Below are 19,438 nucleotides of genomic sequence, written 5' to 3'. Positions count from 1 at the left end.
CTGGAACAACAGCTACTTTTGCAGGGGCTGCAGCAGACAGAGCAGTATTGTGATTCTGGCTTCAGTAGGGGAAAAAAAAACTACTAGGAAAAACAAACTCACATTGCAGAGATGCTTTAGCAGAATATTTATTCAATGCCATAGTGAAGAGCAAAACTTGGTACAAACATAAACCGTCAGTGCCTTGCTCACTACTACACTGAGCCAAGGGGAAAAACGTTTCACTGTCTTAGGGGAGGAGAGGAGGAAGGTAGAGGCTCTGTACCTTTGATGTGTAATTGGACAGAGCTGGATTCAGATCCTGTGTGCACACCCATAGACACACACGCACACAATGGACTCCCTTGTTTCTAGAAGTCCTACGAAGACAGAAAACCTGAGTACAGGGGTTTTGGATAAAGCCATGGGCACTTGCTGGGGCAGAGCAAGAAGGGTACAGACCCTCTTGCCAAGGGCTTTAGGAGCTGTTAAAGCCATCAGTGCATATCAAGACAGTATCTACTGCCTCCATGAAGTACGTTTGCAACGCAAGGCTGTGAGTGGCACAGACAACTGCCCAGGCACTCCCATGCTCAGAAGAGATCCGAAGCTGCTCCTCCAGCCCATGCTGAGTTTGGCTCCCTTCCAGACTCTGCCAGGAACCCAGCTCCCAGGAGTAATTGCAGCTCCTGGGGTCACTGCTGGCCCTGGGAGCTGTGGGCCCATGCTGTCTAGGCCAAGACAAGATTAGGAGCTTAATTTTAGACTCTTAACATTTGGCTACCTGCTAGAGAGAGAAAAGCTTCGGGGACAACGGAGTAAACAACAACGAGTTCAAAATAGCTTAAAGTAAGCCAGCTCCTGCCCTCAAAAGAGTCTTCATAGGGAGCTGATCGCTGAACCCAAGAGGAGTCAACCCAGGTGGAAGGAAGCTTATTCAAATGTCATTTTGGGCAAGAGGGCTGTGCCTCCACCCATTCACCTGTGGATGCCTACACCTATTCACAGAGAACATACCAAGAAAACCTAAAGTGCCAGTTTGAGTAGCATAGGAGGGAAGTGACCATGAGACAGCCAAGTGACATCAGCCATCCTCACAGCTACTGCCTTGGGAAGGGTCAGCAGATCCTCTGGAATGAACGTGTTACCAATGCCATAGCTTATTTAACTGCTATGGAGCAGAGGAAGGTGGGGGCAAAGCCAGCGCCATGTTACCACCAGCTTCCCCCACTCAGATTTGGAAACCGGTGGTACCACCATTTGGTTGGTGACCAAACGCCACAGACAGCAGCCAGGCACCTCCTGCCCTGCACCAGCACTGCCTCCCCTGCTGCCATCACCTTTTCAGCCCTTGCTGCCCTCCATGGCCATAACACTGTGTGTGGGGAGGCACTCAGCACACCCAGCAGCCAGACGAGTTACCCATGGAGGTTTGGGACAAACAAACGTTAATAAAACTAGTATATTAAGAGTCCTGCAGTAAGGCAGCACAGCACTGTACCACTGCTTTTGCCAAGTGCTCTGCAGCCAGTAGCTCTCATGACTGAGGTCAGCCACGTTCCAGGCCACACAGCAGAAATCCTCGAGACACACCTCAGTCTGTTCTCAGATGCCAAGGCTCACTCAGAGAGAGCTGTGACCAAGTAGCAGCGTTTGTGATAAGCTGTGGGGAGGCTACCCTGCAGTGACCAGCTCCGGCTGCTGCCCACCATACCCAGAAACAGGTCTTCAGCTCTTACGTTCTGTCTTTGAATCGGATGCTCTGAGGAGGAAGCAGTTCCCACAACTGGGGTCCCTCCTGACTCAGCTGATGGGATTGGTGTGCCCAGAGCTTGTCTCTGTTGTGCAGGGCTCAAAGCTCTGCAAGCTCCAGAGGTGGCTGCAGTGAGAAAGCTGCAGGGGAAAGTGAACCTGGATTCAGCTTTTCTGGTTCATGAGCCAGGAGAAGAGCAGTTTCCTGGGCCTGGGCTTCCTGGCCTGCTGGATTCGCACCGTGCGAGGGGAGCGCCACACCTTGATAGTTGTGTCATCACTGGCTGTCAGGAGCAGCTCCTGCTCCACTGGGCTGAAGGCCACTGAGTTGACCACGTTGTCGTGCTGTAGTTTGGCCAGGCAGATGTTGTAGTGCCGGTCCCAGATGTAGCCATGGCGATCTTCGGCTCCACTGCATCAGACAAGACACCAGTAAGGACATCACCCAGGCAGCCCCGATAACCTGCTTCCCCCACGCCCTTCCTTCTGCACAGAGGCAGCAGCTGCTTTGACCCAACCAAAGGCCCCAGCCTCCATTTGCAGTCCCATCAGCTACCAGCATGCAACCTGGGCAAGCAAATCCCCTCTGCGACCCAGACTATGCCATAGGCAGAGGTGGATTCCCAGAAGTGAAATGAGGCCTCCCAGCAGCAACAAGAAAAGCCCTTCAAAGCAATACAGGCACGTGAACAGTCACGCTGTGTGTCTGAACCCATGGCCAGGCTTGCACCACGGCACCTGCAGTGAACCCACCTTGTTCTGGGCTGCAGTAAGGACCATCCCTGCAACTCACCCTACAGCACCTGCTGCCTGCAGCTCCTAAGAGGGCAGATCACCACCCACTACCAAACATGCCACAGCCAAAAATTTCCTCTTTCCTCACTGATTTCACAACAGGACCAGAGCAGACAACCTTTATTAGCACCCTTTGATTCTGTCACTCTGCTTTTTACAAGTCTCCCGTTTCCTGCTCTGCTTGCAGAAGTTTTCAGCCCTGCTTGCACAAGCCAGCCAGCAGTGCAACACACAAGGCCCTCCTTGTGTGATCCTGCCCATCCCCATCACCACACACCTTGCCACAAAGTCTCTGCTGACATCCAGGAAGATGAAGAAGCACTCCTCATTAGGCGTGTAGGCCCGATGTGCACGGAGAGCTCTTTTCACTTCCTTCATTGTCTTCAGGTCAAATACATGAAGATCGATCTCCTCAGCGATGGGGGGTGGCTGCATTGGGTCAGAGATGACGCAGTCCCGAGGCCAGGCACGGCTGTTCACATACAGGTATCTTGGGGAGAGGAGCAAAAACGTTATCCTGAGCCTCAACACACACTCCAAAGCTCCTGAAGCCCCAGCTGTAAAAGCCTTTCCCCAGCACAAGCAGGCAGGGAGGGGGATGAGCAGTTGCCCTGGTCCTTATAAAGCCCACAGTTTTGCTCTCTGAAATTCAGGCTGAAACACAGCAACAGGGTGATGAACCATTTCCTGCCTCACCTGGAAAGGAATGGGCCACCACAACTGTGGTGATGGGTCCTAGAGACTAGGTTGAGCCTCTTTCATCTCATTAAAACCAACTCCAAAGATGACAGCCTAGCCCTCTGTCTCAGGAGCAAGCTGGGGGCAGCTCCTCTGCTCTTCCAAGGCTCCTTGCCTGTCCCAATCCTGAACTGGGCTCAGCAGTGCAGAGGGAACAAAGATTTCCTGCTGAGATCATAGAATCATAGAATATCCTGAGCTGGAAGGGACCCTTAAGGATCATCAAGTCCAACTCTTGACACCGCACAGGTCTACCCAAAAGTTCAGACCATGTGACTAAGTGCACAGTCCAATCTCTTCTTAAATTCAGACAGGCTCGGTGCAGTGACCACTTCCCTGGGGAGCCTGTTCCAGTGTGCAACCACCCCCTCTGTGAAGAACCCCCTCCTGATGTCAAGCCTAAATTTCCCCTGCCTCAATCTGGGGAGATGTTCAGATGTACACACCCCATCAGCACTAGGACCTAAGCATTGGTCCTAGTAGCAGGTAGCCTGTGCAGGCTCCCTGCTCGAGCCACCAGGCCAGCAGCACTCCAGCATCAAAGGTCTGAAACTGCTCCCAGGTCTGGGATAAATAGAGCAGGGCCACGTGCTCTTTGAGAGCACATACCGTATCCTCCAGAAGGTGAAGTTCATTCACTGCCAGCACTCAGGGGAAGACAAGTAACCACTGTCCTGTCAGCTATGTGCATGTACACAAACAGGTCCCTGGGGACAACCCCGGCCTGCAGGCATTTGAGTGAGGTGGCCCAGCTGCTGAGACTTTTTTTTTTAACCATTTTGCACAGCCAGTACATGGGCAGCCTGCCCTAATGCAGAGTACCTCACCCCAACCTGATGCAGAGAAGTCTCTGTAATTTTTCTCCCATTCACCCCAAAGTCTCCAAACAGCTGTCACCCAAACCCTCCAGTGTATGACACCAGCAGGCAGCACCTACCCTGCTTGCCTCCCATCTCATCATGCTCACCTGTGGTCAGGGGAGAGGCCCATGCCAATGATGTGCCCATGGATGTCAATGACGTGATCCAGTGAGTCAAAGAACTCATCCGAGCGCCTCTCCTCCCCAAGCACTGGCCCAGCAGTTGTCATCTGATGGGGCAAGATTCTTTTAATCCCTTGAGGACAAAAAGGAGAATCAGGGAATTCAGCAGGGTGCTGCCAACAGATAAGCAGGGCTGATGGAAGTCCCCACACTTCAAGAAGGGGCTTCCCTCTGTGCTGCTAAGAAAGGAGAACTGGCTCATTTATGGCCAGGGACCAAGGGAGGGACTGGCAGACAGCTCCTGTCCATGCCAGCTGCTCACAGGCTCTCGCTAGCAGTGCTTTTGGCCAGAACAGTGCATACAAATGACACGCTGGCACATTCAGCCCCAAGCAGCAAGCTGCCCAGTGCCCAGCTGCCAACCCAGTGGGTGCAACCGCACCTGGCCCCAAGCCTCCCGCCAGGCCATGGTGCTCCTCGGAAGCTGCACTGGCCTGGGAGGCACCCTGGTTGCAGCAAGGTTCTCCTTACCCACCCCATTGTAAATCAGTGAATCATTGGGCCGTGGCCATCTCCTCCAGTACCCACTCTGGAGAAGGCCCGTGAGATGCACTGGCTGCACAGGGTTTCCTCCTGTCTCTGTCAAGCACAGCTGGGGGTCAGCCTGGAAAGCTCCAAGAACAAGGGTTTAAGCCAGAACTAGACTCAGTTTTTGAACTTCCTGACAAAAGGAGATGGGTAAAGTCCTCTCCCTTCCAGCTCCAGGCAGAGGTTCAAAACACAGACCATATGCAACAGATTCCTGGAGGCCTCCCACAAACCTCAGGAGCTCTTGGGCACACATAGGCTCAGCTCTCCCTGGATGCCCAAAAGAAATTGGAAGACCAACCCACTGCCCCTCCGAGGGACTCACTGCTAACCACCCTTAACTGTAGCTCCCTTCCCCAGCGGAACAAGGCGGAGGTTATCCCACACTGTCCCTCTGTGGCCTTTCACATCACACAGTTGAACCTGGGCAGCCCAGGACCTTCACCTTTCCCACCCAACTGTCACTGCTCACCAGCATCTTCTTCCTCACTTGGGCGTCACTAAGCTCCCAGTTCCAAACTCAGCTATGTGATCTCCACATGCACGAGCCAACAGAACAGGCAGATTTGCCCATGAGTCAAGCTTTCCACCAGCACAAGGGAGACAGTAACTCACAGTGACCTCCTGCAGAAGTGCTCATGTGCAGCAGATCAGGTGAGATAGCGCCGATGCCCAGAAGTGGGCCCAGCTGCACCCGCAGCGCAGCTCCCTCCAGCACCACCAGCCCAGCAGACTGGCGAGAGGCAGCGTAACAGCGAGCTCTTTCAAGCACCAGCTCCTCAGGGGAAGGCAGCAAATGCACAAAGGCTGGTTCAGCGACACACAAACTTGCTCACAGAGGCTGAGCCATGGCAGACCACCTGCTGTGCCGCGGTGCTGCCAGGACAGGGCCAGGCTGAACTCTACCACATCTGCCTGCAGCCCCAGCAAGGGACAGGAGCACAGAGCATCACAGCTACACTCGGTCCAGGCTGCATTCCTGTCTTAGGCGGGCAAAGACCGAGTGACTCTTCTCCAGGTGGTCTACAGCTTTGGAAACAGCCTTTCCCTGACTTACTGGGCTGGTGTAGGCCCAGGTTACAGGAGGGTTAGAAGAGCCTGAAGCAGGAAAGAGGCCGTAATTGCACAAGCATCAAAAGGAACTGAAACTGCCTGGCTTTACTGAAGAATCTTCTTGTGTGGAAGCAGCTTTCCTTCCCTCCTTCCATTTCTACTGATCTGTCTGGTCCTTTCCACTAAACTGGCTTTAGGAGCTTTTTGAAAAGCAGGCAGACTATAACTTCAGTCTCTCCCAGTTCCAGTGCCTCAGGAAGAGTGCCCTGAATGAGCAAGGGAAGTCCTACCCCAAAAAAAAGGTCTCCAGCAGTGCTCTTTCTTGGATTTTGCTGCAGTTACTGTCCCTGGTACCCCACCAAGAGCTAGCAGGCAGCCTGGCTCCAACTTGGCATGGAAACACCCATCCAAACAGCTGATCATCCACTGTGAAACCCCTCCTGCATCAAGCCTTTGGTTCTGCTTCAACCACCCAGGTCACACCAACACTGAAAGGCCAGGTGGCACAGGGTCAGTACACCCCGGGCTGCACAGGAGGCAGGCAGGACACGGGCAGGCAGGGCTCAGTCTCAGAGCTGGGGGAACTGCACATCCATGAACTCCCAGCTGTTCAGACTAGCCGTGTTCCAACGCCCTCTCCAACCTCCACAGGGAGGCTAGGATTGAGGCCCTCCCACAATCAGGGCAACCACTGCCCTTCACACCCACCTACCGGTGTGCAACTTGTGATTAATGTTAAATCATTCTTGATTTCCTGCTTAATCCTCACCATGACATTCTTGCATCACCAAGTGTCAAGCCTGGTAGCAACAAAACAACCTCAAGGCAAGTGCTTGTGGGAGAGAACTCTCTCCAGTCACTGAAGGCATCTCAAAAGCTTCTGGCACTGTACTGAGAAGGCAGCCTGAGCAGAACTGCAACTCAGTCACCACAAACAAGTGGCAAATTAACACAGGTCTTTTCCAGATTCAGATTTGGACTGTAGCTGCAGCCCACACCCCCCTACAAAGGCAGGCATGCCCTGGAGCTCATACCACAGCCTTACCTATCTGATGTGGAGAATAGGTGAGGCATCCTGTGGTGAAGATTAAGTATTTTGTCTTGCTGTTGCTCTCTGTGGGGAGCAGGTTCACCTCAGGTGGTTTAGTTCTGTTGCGTATGAACAGCTCAGCCACCTTGGTCTCCAACTCTGTCTCAGTCATGGCAGGCCTCACACGACCCTCCATGATATCATCAAAGAACTGCTGTAGCCCGTCCTCTGCTGTCACACCCCCGTCATCTGGCAATTCCTGTATTGCTGGCTCTGGAGTCTGCTTGGGCTTGGCCTCCTCTTCTTCACTGTCACTGCCAAGATCAAAGACTGGGCAGGTGGAGGAGGCAGCCAGCTGCTCCTCATAGTCCAGGAGCAGGTCTGGGGAATCGTACCGGCTGCAGTCAGCCACCATCACGGTCCGGATAGTGCTGGCGTTCAGATTCTGGATTTTGAACAGTCTCTTCACTACATTCACATTCTCAGACTCTACGCCCTGGGAGCAAATAAGAGAAGTAAGCAGGAATCAGTTCACCACAACATTGCTCATAAATCCTCTGCTCAAACTAAGAGATGTTGCCCTGAACTTGAGCCCATGGTGCAGCCACCAGTCACGCATTGGCACCTCTCAGCACTGCTCTCTGGGCATCTCTAAGCACTGCCATGAGCACTGGCCCAAGAGGCTGGCCAGCTCTGCTATATTCCTTCCCATCTTGGAGGTGGGCTTGCTGAAACAAAAAGCCAGGGCCAGGCTTTTGCTGGCAGACAACAGCTGAGCTGGGAACTCAGAGGCCAGGCAGCCTTGCTCCCACCTTCCTGCCTGAGATCATTAGCTGGCACTGCTTGTGGCATTACAAGAATTTCAGGAACAGGTCTCTGTAATAAACAGGTGCAGTGGGAAGCGCCATCCCTCTAGCCTACACAAAGCAGAGGGAGAGGACTTCAGTGCTCCTGGAGTTTGCATGTGCCCCTCAGCAGCATCAGATGGATTATCAGCTCCCAGAAATAAGCAAGTCTCTTCCTACCTAACTGCTTCTGCTGTCTGCAACCACACTTCAATATTTCTATCAAATTGGGCAAGGTCCTTCCTTGCCTCTTGGAGATGGATGAGTTAATGCTGTAACGTCAGTGCAGCACAGAGAAGTATTTTTTGAAAGGATCCCTGCTACCACAGGGAATTTCACCTAGGACGAGCATCAAAGGTTTGTGTTGAAAAAAAAAAAAAAAGTAGGACAGGGTGTGTGGCTGTGACACTGGGACAGAGGTAAGACGGAGGAGCAGCACGTCTGAGCAGTACAAGTAGCAAAAAAAAAAATGAACAAGCAGTCTAGAACCAGCACACACTGATCTCTGAGTCTCATCACAGCATAACAGACAGCACCTGGCCTACAAACCTCGGTAGTAGCAGGCAGGACTGAACCCAGCCTTCCAGCCACCTCCAGGGAACAATGCCATGAGCTGCCAAGTAGGAGAATGGTCACTGCTCAGATACATGCCAGGCTGCAGCCACCCCAAGCTGAGCTTTATAATGGGAGCCTTGAGGACCTCAGCAACCTTGCTGCAGTTCATCTGTTCTCCTGTTTAGCAAAACATGCTCTAGGGCACTCCACTCAGGTCTTCATCCCAATTAATGGAACAGGAATTAATGGGAGCAGAGGATAGAGGAAGAACATTGCAACACATACCATAATACCAAGCGTGGAGAAACTTCATGCCAGGATTGCCTGGAGCTCAATATTTAGAAGGCAAGTCAAAGGAGATAAACAGGGCAGACGAGGGGACTCAGCCACTGTTCCCCTCTCCCATCCACTCATCAGCTTTTCCTCCCACAAGAGCCAGCAGGAAGCTGCACTGCCTGTGGAGCTGGAACAAAGGCACCTTACCTGGAAAGCATTGTTCAGCCAGAGCACAGAACAGGAGGTTATACGTCCAATCCGATGCAGATTGCCAGATATCAAGTTGGTTTCGTTCAGCCAACAGCCGAACACATCATAGGGTTTATTCCTCACCCTGGAAAGCAGAGTGAAGTTCTCTGGAAGGGAGGGGAAACAAGCATGAGGTGTGGCTCCTGACAAGGGTCCTGGAAAAACCATGGCAGAAGGTATGGGACGTGGATTCAAGGTTCAGCCTACAGCACTGATGCAGCACCTTTACTGAAAGCTGAGCAGACACTGCCCAAACACCATCCAGCCTCCAGGCACTGCTACGGACGCAGATTATTTCTCTCTTCTATGGCGATTTGTGGCGAATGCATGCACCAGGGAAAACAAAGCATAAGGACAGCCAGATAGAGCCAGACCATAGAGCAATCTAGCTACAGAGCCCTTCTCCAAGCACGGCCCAAAGCAGACACCCCAAGGACAAGAACAAGTCATACACATTGCATACTCTCATCCTTCCATGCCATGACTTAGGGCCTTTCCGGACAAGAGAGCTGTGCCTTTAGCAACAGTCCTTGGTTTTGGGACAGTAACAGAGATGGCAAGAGACAATACAGCTAGATTTAGTGGGTTTCACAGAATTGCAACAGAAAAGGTAGAGCAGGACAGAATGACTGTGCCTCAAACCACATGAGACCTCAGGGCAAGACTAGCACTGCTTGAGTCAGAAATGGTGGCTTCAGGACAATTGGTAACATGGACAACTCCTGCCTTGCCCAGACTCTTACTTAGAGCTGAAATAGAATGAGAACACACACACACCACACTGCACTTTCAGGTGATGACATGATGATCTGAGTAGAGTTATCCCTACGGCTATCCAGAAGGTTTACCCTACGGAATTGCGATCTAGACCTCTTTGCACAGATGGTGGAAGGCAGGACAAGCAGAGGTCAGGGCCGCAGCCTACAAAGAGCAAGTGGAAGAAAGAAGCCCCAGCTCCCACCACTTTACATATTCCAGGAAGCCCCACTGAAGGGAAAGACAGTATTTACCCATGCTGATTACGGCAATCTCTCCTGATGAGGAGTTGTGAGGCCCCACAAAGACACCTGATACCAGAAGAAGGGAGTCATCAGAGTTGAACTGGGAGAACTGTGTGTAGCTCCAATTGTATGGCCTCATGTTGGAGCTGTGCTGCAGGGAGATGTCCAGCTCATTGCTCCAGATCTACAGACAGATAAATGAACAGTCAGGAAGCTGTAAGAAGCCAGAGGGCAGTTCCACTCCACCTGTCCTGCCAGCTTTCACCAGGCAACAAAAAAATTATTGAAGACCATATGTAAACACCTCCAAGTCCCGATTTCCCTGTCAGCTCCCTTGATGGAAAATGGTCAGCAGCTTTGGAGAGCAGCTAAATGCAGGACTTCTCCAAACTTCTCTATCAGCCAGGCAATGACAGTTATCGCCACAGCTGGGTTTAAACATGTTGAGAGAGACTTCTCTCAAGACAACCACTCATGCAAGACTGCAGTAGGTCATTACCTCTGTTAGACCCAAGGCGGGACCAGTTTGCACCTAGAAAGCAGCCAGAGCCAGGCAGCACCTTCCAGGCTACAACTGAAAGAGTCATTATTGCTGTGGCATTGAGAACTCAGCACCTTCAGGAAAAGGAATAAGTCCAGGGACTCCTGGTCAAACCTCACCTCCCCACAGCCTTCCTGAATGCTACTCTCACAGCTGAACCCTACTAACTCAAAACAAAGTTTTGTACAGGGGATGCTTCCTCCTTACCTTAACAGTACAGTCTTTGGAGCACGAGGCAAACAGACAGCCAGAGTGGGAGAAGCTGAGGTGCAAAACCTGGTCATTGTGCTCCTTCAGAGCCTGCACTTCAATGCAAGGGATGGTGTCGTAGAGCCTCTGGAACTCATCATACCAGGAGACAGCAGCTGGAAGAGAAGCAGGAACACTTGATAGGAATGCAAATGGCAGGGAAGCAACAGACCTGAGCTGAACACAGCAGCTGCAGAATCAGCCTTTAATAAAGCACAACCACCAGCAATACCAGGAGCTCCGCTGTGGCTCCAGTCCCTGCAGCTTCAGTTGTGTTGGCAGAGCTTAACATTTTTCTCAGTAGTTTCTCCACTCTCCCCCACAAGAAAAATCTTTTCTTCTAACAAACACACAACTTCTCACCATATCACTACTTTCCAAGCTACTACAGTCACTGCAAGAAACATCCAGGGCACAGCTACTAGCTATCTAACAACAACTTTGCTCATGACGAAACAGCAGTCAGAACTGCAGACGTGCTCCAGCACAGTGCAAACAAATCTATCATGTGATGAAAGGGAAGTTGTTCCTCAGGGCACAGGGCTCCACTCTGATTATCTGTGTCTTGTCTGACACAGAATTAAAGAAGTTTCAGAAGGCGTATGAGACCAGAAAAGAACATCTTCATGAGACAAAAGATAGGGGAAACAAAAGAGAAGAACTGGAACTAGATACAAAATGTCAGGGCAGAAGAAGAGTACTGCAGTAGAGGAGCCTGGAATACTCTCAGAGAAGTCATACTGACTGCTAGCAAAGAGATAAATAAAGAGGAAGATCTTTAATGAAGTGCCCAATAAGGTAGTCTACAGAGTTCTTGCAGCAGCAAATCCCAGGGAAGCAAGGAGTTAGACATTTATATGGATAAAGGCCAACTTTCCTAGTTACACTCAACAGGACAGTTTTTTTTTGGACTCACTGCAGCCCCAGGAGGCACCTGCTCCTGGGGCAGGGAGCAGCTTGCTGCCAGCACATCCCACCACTGCTCACATGGCAGGGCGCTTCGTCCCTCTCAGAGGCTCTTGCTCCCAGCACACCCAGCAGGGATGCAGTCAGGACAGATCCCATCTGGCCAAACAAGCTCAATGCTTATGAGAGCCATTGGATGTCACTCACCACACCACAGAGTTGCTCAAGCCAGGCAGGCTTGCAAGACATTTCCCCAGCTCCTGGGACTGCCCACCTACCCTGCCATCATCCCCCCCGAGAATGATTTCCACAGCTTGGGAGGTGCCCAAACACATTACTGAGCTACACTGACTGCTCACTCCCAGTTAGTTCACTCCCAGTTCACAAGGCAGCTGTCAGCTTACTCAATTCAAGAGACACGCAGCGAATGAGACTGGCCAAAGAGCCTCAGATAAAACCTAAAGATAACATTTTCAATACAAATGAGCTCCAGGGACTGCACAAGCAAAACCAAGCAACCTGCACAGTCACATCCACAACTTCTCCATTCTTCCTCACAGCTCTCTTGCACTGGTGTTCCCTGCTGAAGGGGGACAGGTTCCTCGCTGCTTGGTCCTCCTGGCTTCTTATCTTTCTGTAGGAACTGTAGCCAGAGAGCAGGCAGCCGGTTCTCTCTGCCATGGGCTATGCCGGGAGCACGATACACATCCTGGGGGCCACGGCCCTCCTGGGCCTCTGCAGCACACTGGGAAGGGGCATTTCTGATTCCCAGACAGGCCCAGCTCGGTGGCAACAACTCCTGACCCCAGGACCTGTCTCAGCTGTTGCGACAGAACTGGGTTACCTGCCTAGATGGGATCAAACTGCTTTCAGCACCTGCTCCTCAGCAAGAGAGAGCAGCAGCAGAGAGCAAACCTGTGATCATCCTCACCGAGACTGCCGAGGGCTCTCCCCAGCCAGTGCCGCCTGCTAATGGATGGGCCATTTTCCTACTGCGAGCAGAGCCCGGGATCAAGTCCGCCCTGCCCCAGCGCAGTGGCTCAGCCCCCGCCCGCCCCGCTGCTGCCCCGCTCCTCTCCCGGCGCACCCCGCACTCGTGCAAGCAGCGGGCCCGGCTGGCGCCTGCCGCCAGCACCCCCGGGACGAGAGCGGGGCAGAGCCGCGAGGCCCCGAGCAGGAGGCGCCGGCGGCGCTCGCCGTGGGCCCGGCCCGGCCCGGCCCCCCACCCCTTCCCCCCCGTCCCGGCCTTAGCCCCGCGGCGCACCTGGGTGCCGGGGCACCTCGCGGGACACGCGGTAGTAGCGGTAGAAGAGCTCCTTCCACAGGAACTCGTCGCGGGCCACGGCGCGCCACTGCTGGCACACGAGCCCCACCGACAGCACGTCGGCGTGGTCCAGGTACAGGAAGATCTCGAACAGGACGCTGTCGGGGAGCAGGGGGCCGCCGCCCGCGTCCATCGTGTCATCCTGCCGCCGCCACGGCCGGGGCGGGGCGGAGCGGAGCGGGGCGGCCCGGGCACCCCGCGACCCCGCCGGACCCGCACCGGGACCCGGCTCGCCGCGGCCCCGCCTCCCTCGCGCGCCGCTTCCGCCCGGCCCCGCGGCCGCTCTGGCCGCCGTCTCGCTGGTGTCCGGCCGCCAGGCACCGCGCCCCCTGCAGGACCAACCGGCACGGCGCGGCGCCTCCGCCCCCCGGAAAGCCCCGCCCCTATACAGAAGCCCCGCCCCTATACAGAAGCCCCGCCCCTATACAGAAGCCCCGCCCCCCTCCCGCACAAGGCCCCGCCCCTCCTCAAAGCCCCGCCCCGTCTAACACAAGCCCCGCCCCCTCCCGCACAAGCCCCGCCCCTACGCAGAAGCCCCGCCCCCGTTCCACACAAGCCCCGCCCCCTCCCGCACAAGCCCCGCCCCTACGCAGAAGCCCCGCCCCCGTTCCACACAAGCCCCGCCCCCTCCCGCACAAAGCCCCGCCCCCCTCGGGCCCGGGGCTCCGCGGGGCCGCCCGGGGCCGTCGAGGCGGGAGCCCCGCGCTGCGGCCGCCCCCGGGAGCCCCGTGCCCGCCCCTGCCTTCCTCCCCCTGCCTGCCGCCGCCCCCGGGGAGGCCCCACCAGCCGCGGTGGGCCTGGCCGGGCTCCCGGTGCCCCCTGACCCCGTGCCCTCGCGGCCCCTGCCCGGCCCCCGCCCGGCCCCGCCGCTTCCCGGCAGAGCGGCCGCTGCCCGCGCCATGGCCGCCCCGCACACGCTGCTGCTCCTCGCCCTGCTCCTCGCCGCACCGCGGGGGCACGGCCGGCGGCCGCCCCCTCCGCAGAGCCCCCTGGAGAAGGTGGCGGTTGCGGAGCACCTCAGCCTCCCCCAGGTGAGGCCGGGGGCGCCCCGCTCGGCCCCCGAGCGCCGCCCGCCCCGGGGCCAGGGGTGCCCGCAGAGCCGCCCCGCGGGGCAGGCGTGGGGGCGGCAGCGCTCACGGGGAGCCCCGGCCCAGGGGGGGGCCGTCCCGCGGCACCTCTGGCTCCTGCAGCCGCCTCTGCGCCCTGGGGCACGGGGCGCAGCTGCCGGCAGAGGTGCTGAGCGATGGTGCCGTGGACGATGGGCTCAGGCCGGCGGGGGCTCAGGCCTGCGGGGCGGTGGCACCCCGTGGTGCTGGCCTGGCAGGTGACACCAGCCCCGTGCCTTGCAGCTGGCAGGGCGCTGGTTCCTGGTGGGCATGGCCTCCCGCTGCAGCTACCTGGCAGAGCACAGCTACCAGCTGGAGGCCACGGCGGTGACAGTGGCTGTCCCGGATGGGCAGAGCCTGGTGGTCAGCACCTTCAAGAAGCTGTGAGTGATGCTGGCAGCTCCAGGGGGGATGGCAGCAGGGACAGGATAGTTGCAGGCAGGCTGGGGAAGGGCCAGTGCCTGGCCACAGGCTCCAGGCTGGGAGAGAGCCGTCCTGGAACAATTCAGGGGGGTGGATCTCCTCTGGGATGTTTTGTGCCAGAAGTCCTGGCTGTGGTGGGACTGGCAGCCTGCAAGCGGTGTGGCCACCAGCCTGAAACTGGCTTGGGGTGGCCAGGCTGGGCAGGGTGGGAGGGAGCCAGCCTGGGGAAACCGAGGCACCAAGCAGGCATTCAGTTTCTCAACAGCCACCTGGTCAGGGACTGGCTCTCGAAGGCCACCACAATTGGTGGGTCCATGTCTGTGGGCACTTCCCTGGCCATGGGGTGACCCAGCTGAGCGGGGTTTGATGGGCTGAGCCAGGCTCAGAGCTGCAGGGAGGGGCTTGGTGGATTATCGGACATCCTTTCCCATCTCCTCCTCAGTGGAGAAAGCACGTCCAGTGTGTGCTGTGGAAAGCAGGAAGGGCAGGGACCTCTCCATCCTGCACCAACATCCTTCTCTCCCCGTACAGGGATGGGATGTGCTGGGAGATCAGGCAGCGCTACCTCCCTGCTGGGGCGCGTGGACGCTTCTTCCTGAAGGGTGAGAGGGACTGGGCTGGGGTGGCATGGAGGCCGTGGAGACCACGGAGCTGGGACCTCTCCTGCTCCTGGCAGGGCTTTGGCACCGGTGTCCTCTCCCGTGGTGCCTTCCCTGCATGCCACCTCTGGGGTCTGAAAGTGTCCCAGTGCCACATGCTGTCACAGGCAGTGCTGTGGGCTGGTGTCTGCTGGTGAGGAACAAAAGCCCAGCCGGGATGTACCTGCTCTAGCCCTGATTTGCACCCTTTGTGCCCTCTGGCGGTGACGTGAGGGTTTTGGACGGTGCCTGGGCTAACCAGAACCTCCCCAGGCCGCGGCTACGGCAGCAAGGTGGACGTGGTGGTGGCAGAGACAGACCACAGCAGCTATGCCATCCTCTATTACCAGAAGGGCCGGAGCATCTCCGTCAAGCTCTATGGTGAGCTGGCATCTGGGGATCGTGGATGCCTGTGCCTCGTGCAGGGCAGTGCTTCCCCACATCAGTCACACTGCTGGGGGCTTGGGTCAAGGGGCTGCTTCCTCTTCAGATCCCCATGCTGTGCTGGGGGAGGGGGATGAATGACATGCGGCACACATGAGCCATTGGGGTCATGATTGCCAGGGGACTTGGGGGAGCTGGGCTGGGTGGCACAGGGGTGGGACACCATGCTGTGTTCAAGGGATGCCCTGCAGAGCTGCCAAGGACCCAGACACAGGGCTGGGATCCTGTTCCCACGTGGAGAGTTTTGTCCCCAAATGCTGCAAGGGGGAGAGCAAAGGCAGTCTCCCTGCAGCAACCCCTGTTCTGGCTGGGGCAGATCCCACAAGGCGAGTGGACACATTTGCTTGGCTATGCATGGGTGCCAGCCTGCCTACTCACTGCCTGTGGCCCCCTGCCTGCCTGCACCAGCTCCACAGGCGGGCAAATGGCCATTTCACCCCAGGAAGCTGCAGATTTTCCCCAGCATGCCAGCAGAAACAGCTCTCATAGTGGTGGGGCTTTGTAGCCGTCTTTTCTGAGCTGAAAATCCCTTTGGCCCCAAGCCTGGCTGTGGGAGGCCCAGGGAGCAGGGGCTTGGCAGCAGGGACAGGCAGGGCTGTGAGACTGGTGGTGGTGTTTCCCTCCCCACGCAGGACGGAGCAGCAAGGTCAGCGATGCCATTGCGGACAAGTTCGAGCAGCGCGCCAGGGCTGTGGGCCTGAGTGAAGATGTGACCTACTACTTCCCCACGTACGGTGGGTGCCACGTGGTCACCCAGGAGGAGGGGCACCTGCGAGGATGGCTTCACCAGGAGGGTCCAGCACTGGGGTTTGGGGTCTGGCACCACCAGCATGGGGAGGGGAGGCACATCTATGTGTGTCTGAGCAGCTTGTGTCCCCATGTCACATACAGCCCTGTCCCCACACCGTGCTCTCCCCAGGGGACAAGGATGCAAGGACAGGACTGTAGCCTGTGGTGTCCCTGGGGTGTGTGGCTGTTGTGACTGGGCAGGGTGATGGCTTCAGGCTCTCTCTCTTGCAGGGTTTTGTGACTCTGCAGACGAGTTCCACGTTCTCAACGGTGAGCTGCAGTTCCCAGGCAATGCATTGGCCACTGGCATGCACCAGCCTTGGCACAGGCTGCATAGCCCCCTGCTGCCACAGCCCTGTGGTCTTGCCTTAGCAGTGCTGGTCTGACGTGGGATGGGGAGTCCTTCCTTGTCCTGGTGTGGGGCAAGGAGGCGGCAGAACATCACCCAGGATGGCTGCACCCTGGAGAAGCAAAGCCCATTTTGGCCCCTCTGTGGGTCAGGCTGAGTTTAGTGGGGTCTATGCTGGCATTTTATGGGGAGAGGCTCTGGGATGGGGTATTCTGTTATGGGGACAATCTGGGGTGAGTGCTCGTGTCCCTGGGGACAGCTCTATCACTGGTTGTTGGTGCTTGGGTGGGCTGAGGTGAGTCACCAGCCCTGGCACTGGTCTCCAACATCTCCTCCAGCCCCTCAGCACTTCTCTTTCTCTTCCAGAAATGAAGCTCTAGATGGAGGCAGAGTTGCCAGGACATGCCCAGAACTGATCCCTCACCTCATCCAGCTGCCTACAGCCACAGGGACAGGCAGGGATGAGCTGGGGCTTGGCCAGACCTCGCTGCTGTACAGCAGCCCTTGGGGCACCCCAGCTCCTCCAGCTGCACTGGCAGCCCCCCTGCCTGACCTTGTTTCATCCCCCCATGGCTTTGCATCCTTCACCCCAGTGCCCTGGAGCAGTCAGCAAGACTCCAATAAACACAAGAAAAGGGTCTGTGTACAGGCAAGTCACCTCTCAATTGCCCCAGCACTGCCTCCACCCTGGGCTGAGCCTGCTGGTGCCTCTGCTTCGCCCTGCTAACGGCCTCGGCGGAGTCAGTGTGGTGCTGGGAGCCATGTAGCTCCCGCCTGTCCCCAAGGACCCCACAGCCCCTTGTCCTTTCCCTGAACCTCAGCTGAACCATGCAACACTAAGGCAGGAACAGTGACCTTTCCTGATTTACTCCGCAGTGCCGTAGTGTAGCCTGGCTGAGTGAGAAAAAGCCCAGACTGTCCAGTAGCCCATGGCAGCATGGCCTGGGGAACACACGTGGTGCTGTAGGCTGGGAGGACTTGGGGGTCACTGGGGACCTGTGCTGGATCAGCTCTTCTCCTCAGGGGCCCCAGGGAAGGAAACCACAACCCTGCAGCAGTCCTGCTTCCCTTTCCCAGAGTCACTGGGGCAGTAAAACAAACCATGCCCCTGCACTGGGGACCACGGTCCCCAAGGGGCTGCTGCCCTTTGAGCCAGACCCATAGCATTGCCTGGCTGAACTGTATGGCCAGGCTGGGGGCATCCCTTGAGCCCACTGTTCTCTGCAGGAGCTTGGCCCAGGGCCGCAGGGTTAATCCTGGGGGCACAGGACCACCCCCCCAGCCTGACATGTGCAGCCTAGTCAGGGTTGTTTGGATGAGTGGTGCCAACCACCACAGTGCAGGCAGGGAGGTTGGAGGGGAAGGGGCACAGCCCCCAGAGCAGCTCCTGGCCATCTCTGCTGATACAGGAAGCTGGAAAGCCCCTTCCCTACACCCCCCGCCAGCAGGCTGATCCGCAGCCCCTGGGGTAGGAGCAGCACCCCGCCCCCAGCACCAGCATTTTGCAATCTTAGTGGAAACTGGTAACACATGTTGTTTATCAGGGACTTATGTAAGGAGCTGCCGCGTGACTCACCCGAAGCCAGCCACTGTCCCCGCTGCCCACGTGTAGGGCAGCTGTGTCCAGCTGCGCGTACAGACCCCCCCGGCTGCCTCTGAGGCTGCTGCACCGCACAGTCTGGATGTCCCCAGCCCCTCAGGTACAGCTCGCTGTACCCAGCTGCAGGGCTGCTCCCCAGAAGTGCCTGTGTCATGGTGGAGACACGGCACAGCAATGGAGTTCCTGCCCAGCCCATGTGCCTGGGGTGAACTTGTTTATAGGGTGCAAATGCCCAGGCCCTGTAGCTTTGCCTGTCTCATGTTGCTGTCAGTGCCCCTGTGCTCCTGGGCTTGCCATGGGCCAGCATCCAGCTTTGCCACCGCAAAAGAGCTGAGTGAGGGGGGCCCTTGGTCCCCTCATACTACCCTGGCAGGGAATCAGGACAGCTCTGTGTCCATGCACAGCACAGAACAGTGGAGACCCACGTGAGTGCTCCGTGCCTCTGCTTCCCAATGGATAGAGCTCCTTCCAGCACCCCAAGGGCCCATGGCATGCACCCACACCAGCTGAGGATGGGCTCATACCAAGGCTGAGCCTGAGACTGGCGTGCAGCGGCTCTGTCCTGCTCTCATGATGTTCAGTCCTACTCAGATCCGCTTTTGTTTTGGTTTGTTAAATCGACAGAGCTGGGGCCAGCTTGGCTCCCAGCACATGTTGTGCAGGGCAGGCCAGGCTCACAGCTGGATGCGGGGATGGGAATGTGCTCAGGCGGTCAGGCAGGGTGGGCTGCCGAGAGGGAAAAAACAGCTGTTGTGAAAACACACTCCTTATGTAAAGATCCTTGGCAGGGCCATGCTGCAGGGAGAGCTGCAGGCTGGCAGCACAAGCGCCTGCCAGAGCCATGGCCCTGGGGCACCACGGCCAGGCTGGTGCTGTGTCCTGTGCAGCCAGCCCTGTCCCAGCCCCGTGGGAACCACTGCTGACACCCAGTGATGACCCGCAGCACAAGGGCTGGCAGTGCTCGGGGTGTCCCGTACGCATTTCCTCTTGGCTGCAGGGTGGCATGGGGTGACACAGCCTTCTGGCTGGGGAGCTGGCAACTGTGGTCTGGCTCCCCGCTGGCTGCAGTGTCCCCCAGCACCCCTCAGCATACCCTCAGGATGCTCCATAGCTGCACCCTGGTAGGGCTCACCCCGGCACATGGCAACAGAGATGCTGTTTCAGGCAATGCAGGGATTTGGGATTTTGGTGGAGGGTGTCCCATGGGAGCACCCAAAGGTGCCCAT

General features: G+C 56.9%; 2 protein-coding genes across 3 annotated transcripts; one reads left to right on the top strand and one right to left on the bottom strand.

The window, feature by feature from the left end:
* Positions 1-112: 112 nt before the first annotated feature.
* Positions 113-13,136, bottom strand: FBXW5 (F-box and WD repeat domain containing 5). Its single transcript, XM_027471045.3, has 8 exons — positions 12,804-13,136; positions 10,592-10,749; positions 9,853-10,027; positions 8,801-8,949; positions 6,933-7,413; positions 4,232-4,379; positions 2,804-3,016; positions 113-2,143 (listed from the first exon to the last, which is right to left on the bottom strand). The coding sequence occupies exons 1-8, from the start codon at positions 12,994-12,996 to the stop codon at positions 1,897-1,899; spliced, it is 1,764 nt and encodes a 587-aa protein (XP_027326846.1). The 5' UTR covers positions 12,997-13,136; the 3' UTR covers positions 113-1,896.
* A 567-nt stretch (positions 13,137-13,703) lies between these two features.
* Positions 13,704-17,258, top strand: C8G (complement C8 gamma chain). Of its 2 annotated transcripts, none has more exons than XM_027471037.3 (7): positions 13,704-13,894; positions 14,213-14,352; positions 14,924-14,994; positions 15,304-15,411; positions 16,107-16,208; positions 16,495-16,533; positions 16,617-17,024. In XM_027471037.3, exons 1-7 carry the CDS (start codon positions 13,763-13,765, stop codon positions 16,847-16,849), a joined length of 825 nt encoding a protein of 274 aa, XP_027326838.2. In that variant the 5' UTR covers positions 13,704-13,762; the 3' UTR covers positions 16,850-17,024. The 2 variants fall into 2 exon arrangements, with proteins under 2 accessions (XP_027326838.2, XP_027326839.1); XM_027471038.3 differs by having other exon boundaries at positions 13,712-13,894; positions 16,979-17,258.
* Positions 17,259-19,438: the final 2,180 nt, after the last annotated feature.

Source organism: Anas platyrhynchos, chromosome 18 (genome assembly GCF_047663525.1).
Source record: "Anas platyrhynchos isolate ZD024472 breed Pekin duck chromosome 18, IASCAAS_PekinDuck_T2T, whole genome shotgun sequence".
In the NCBI taxonomy this organism is placed as follows: Eukaryota; Metazoa; Chordata; class Aves; order Anseriformes; family Anatidae; genus Anas; species Anas platyrhynchos.
Note: the sequence above shows the minus strand (reverse complement) of the source record. Positions and strands in the feature narration are given on the sequence as shown.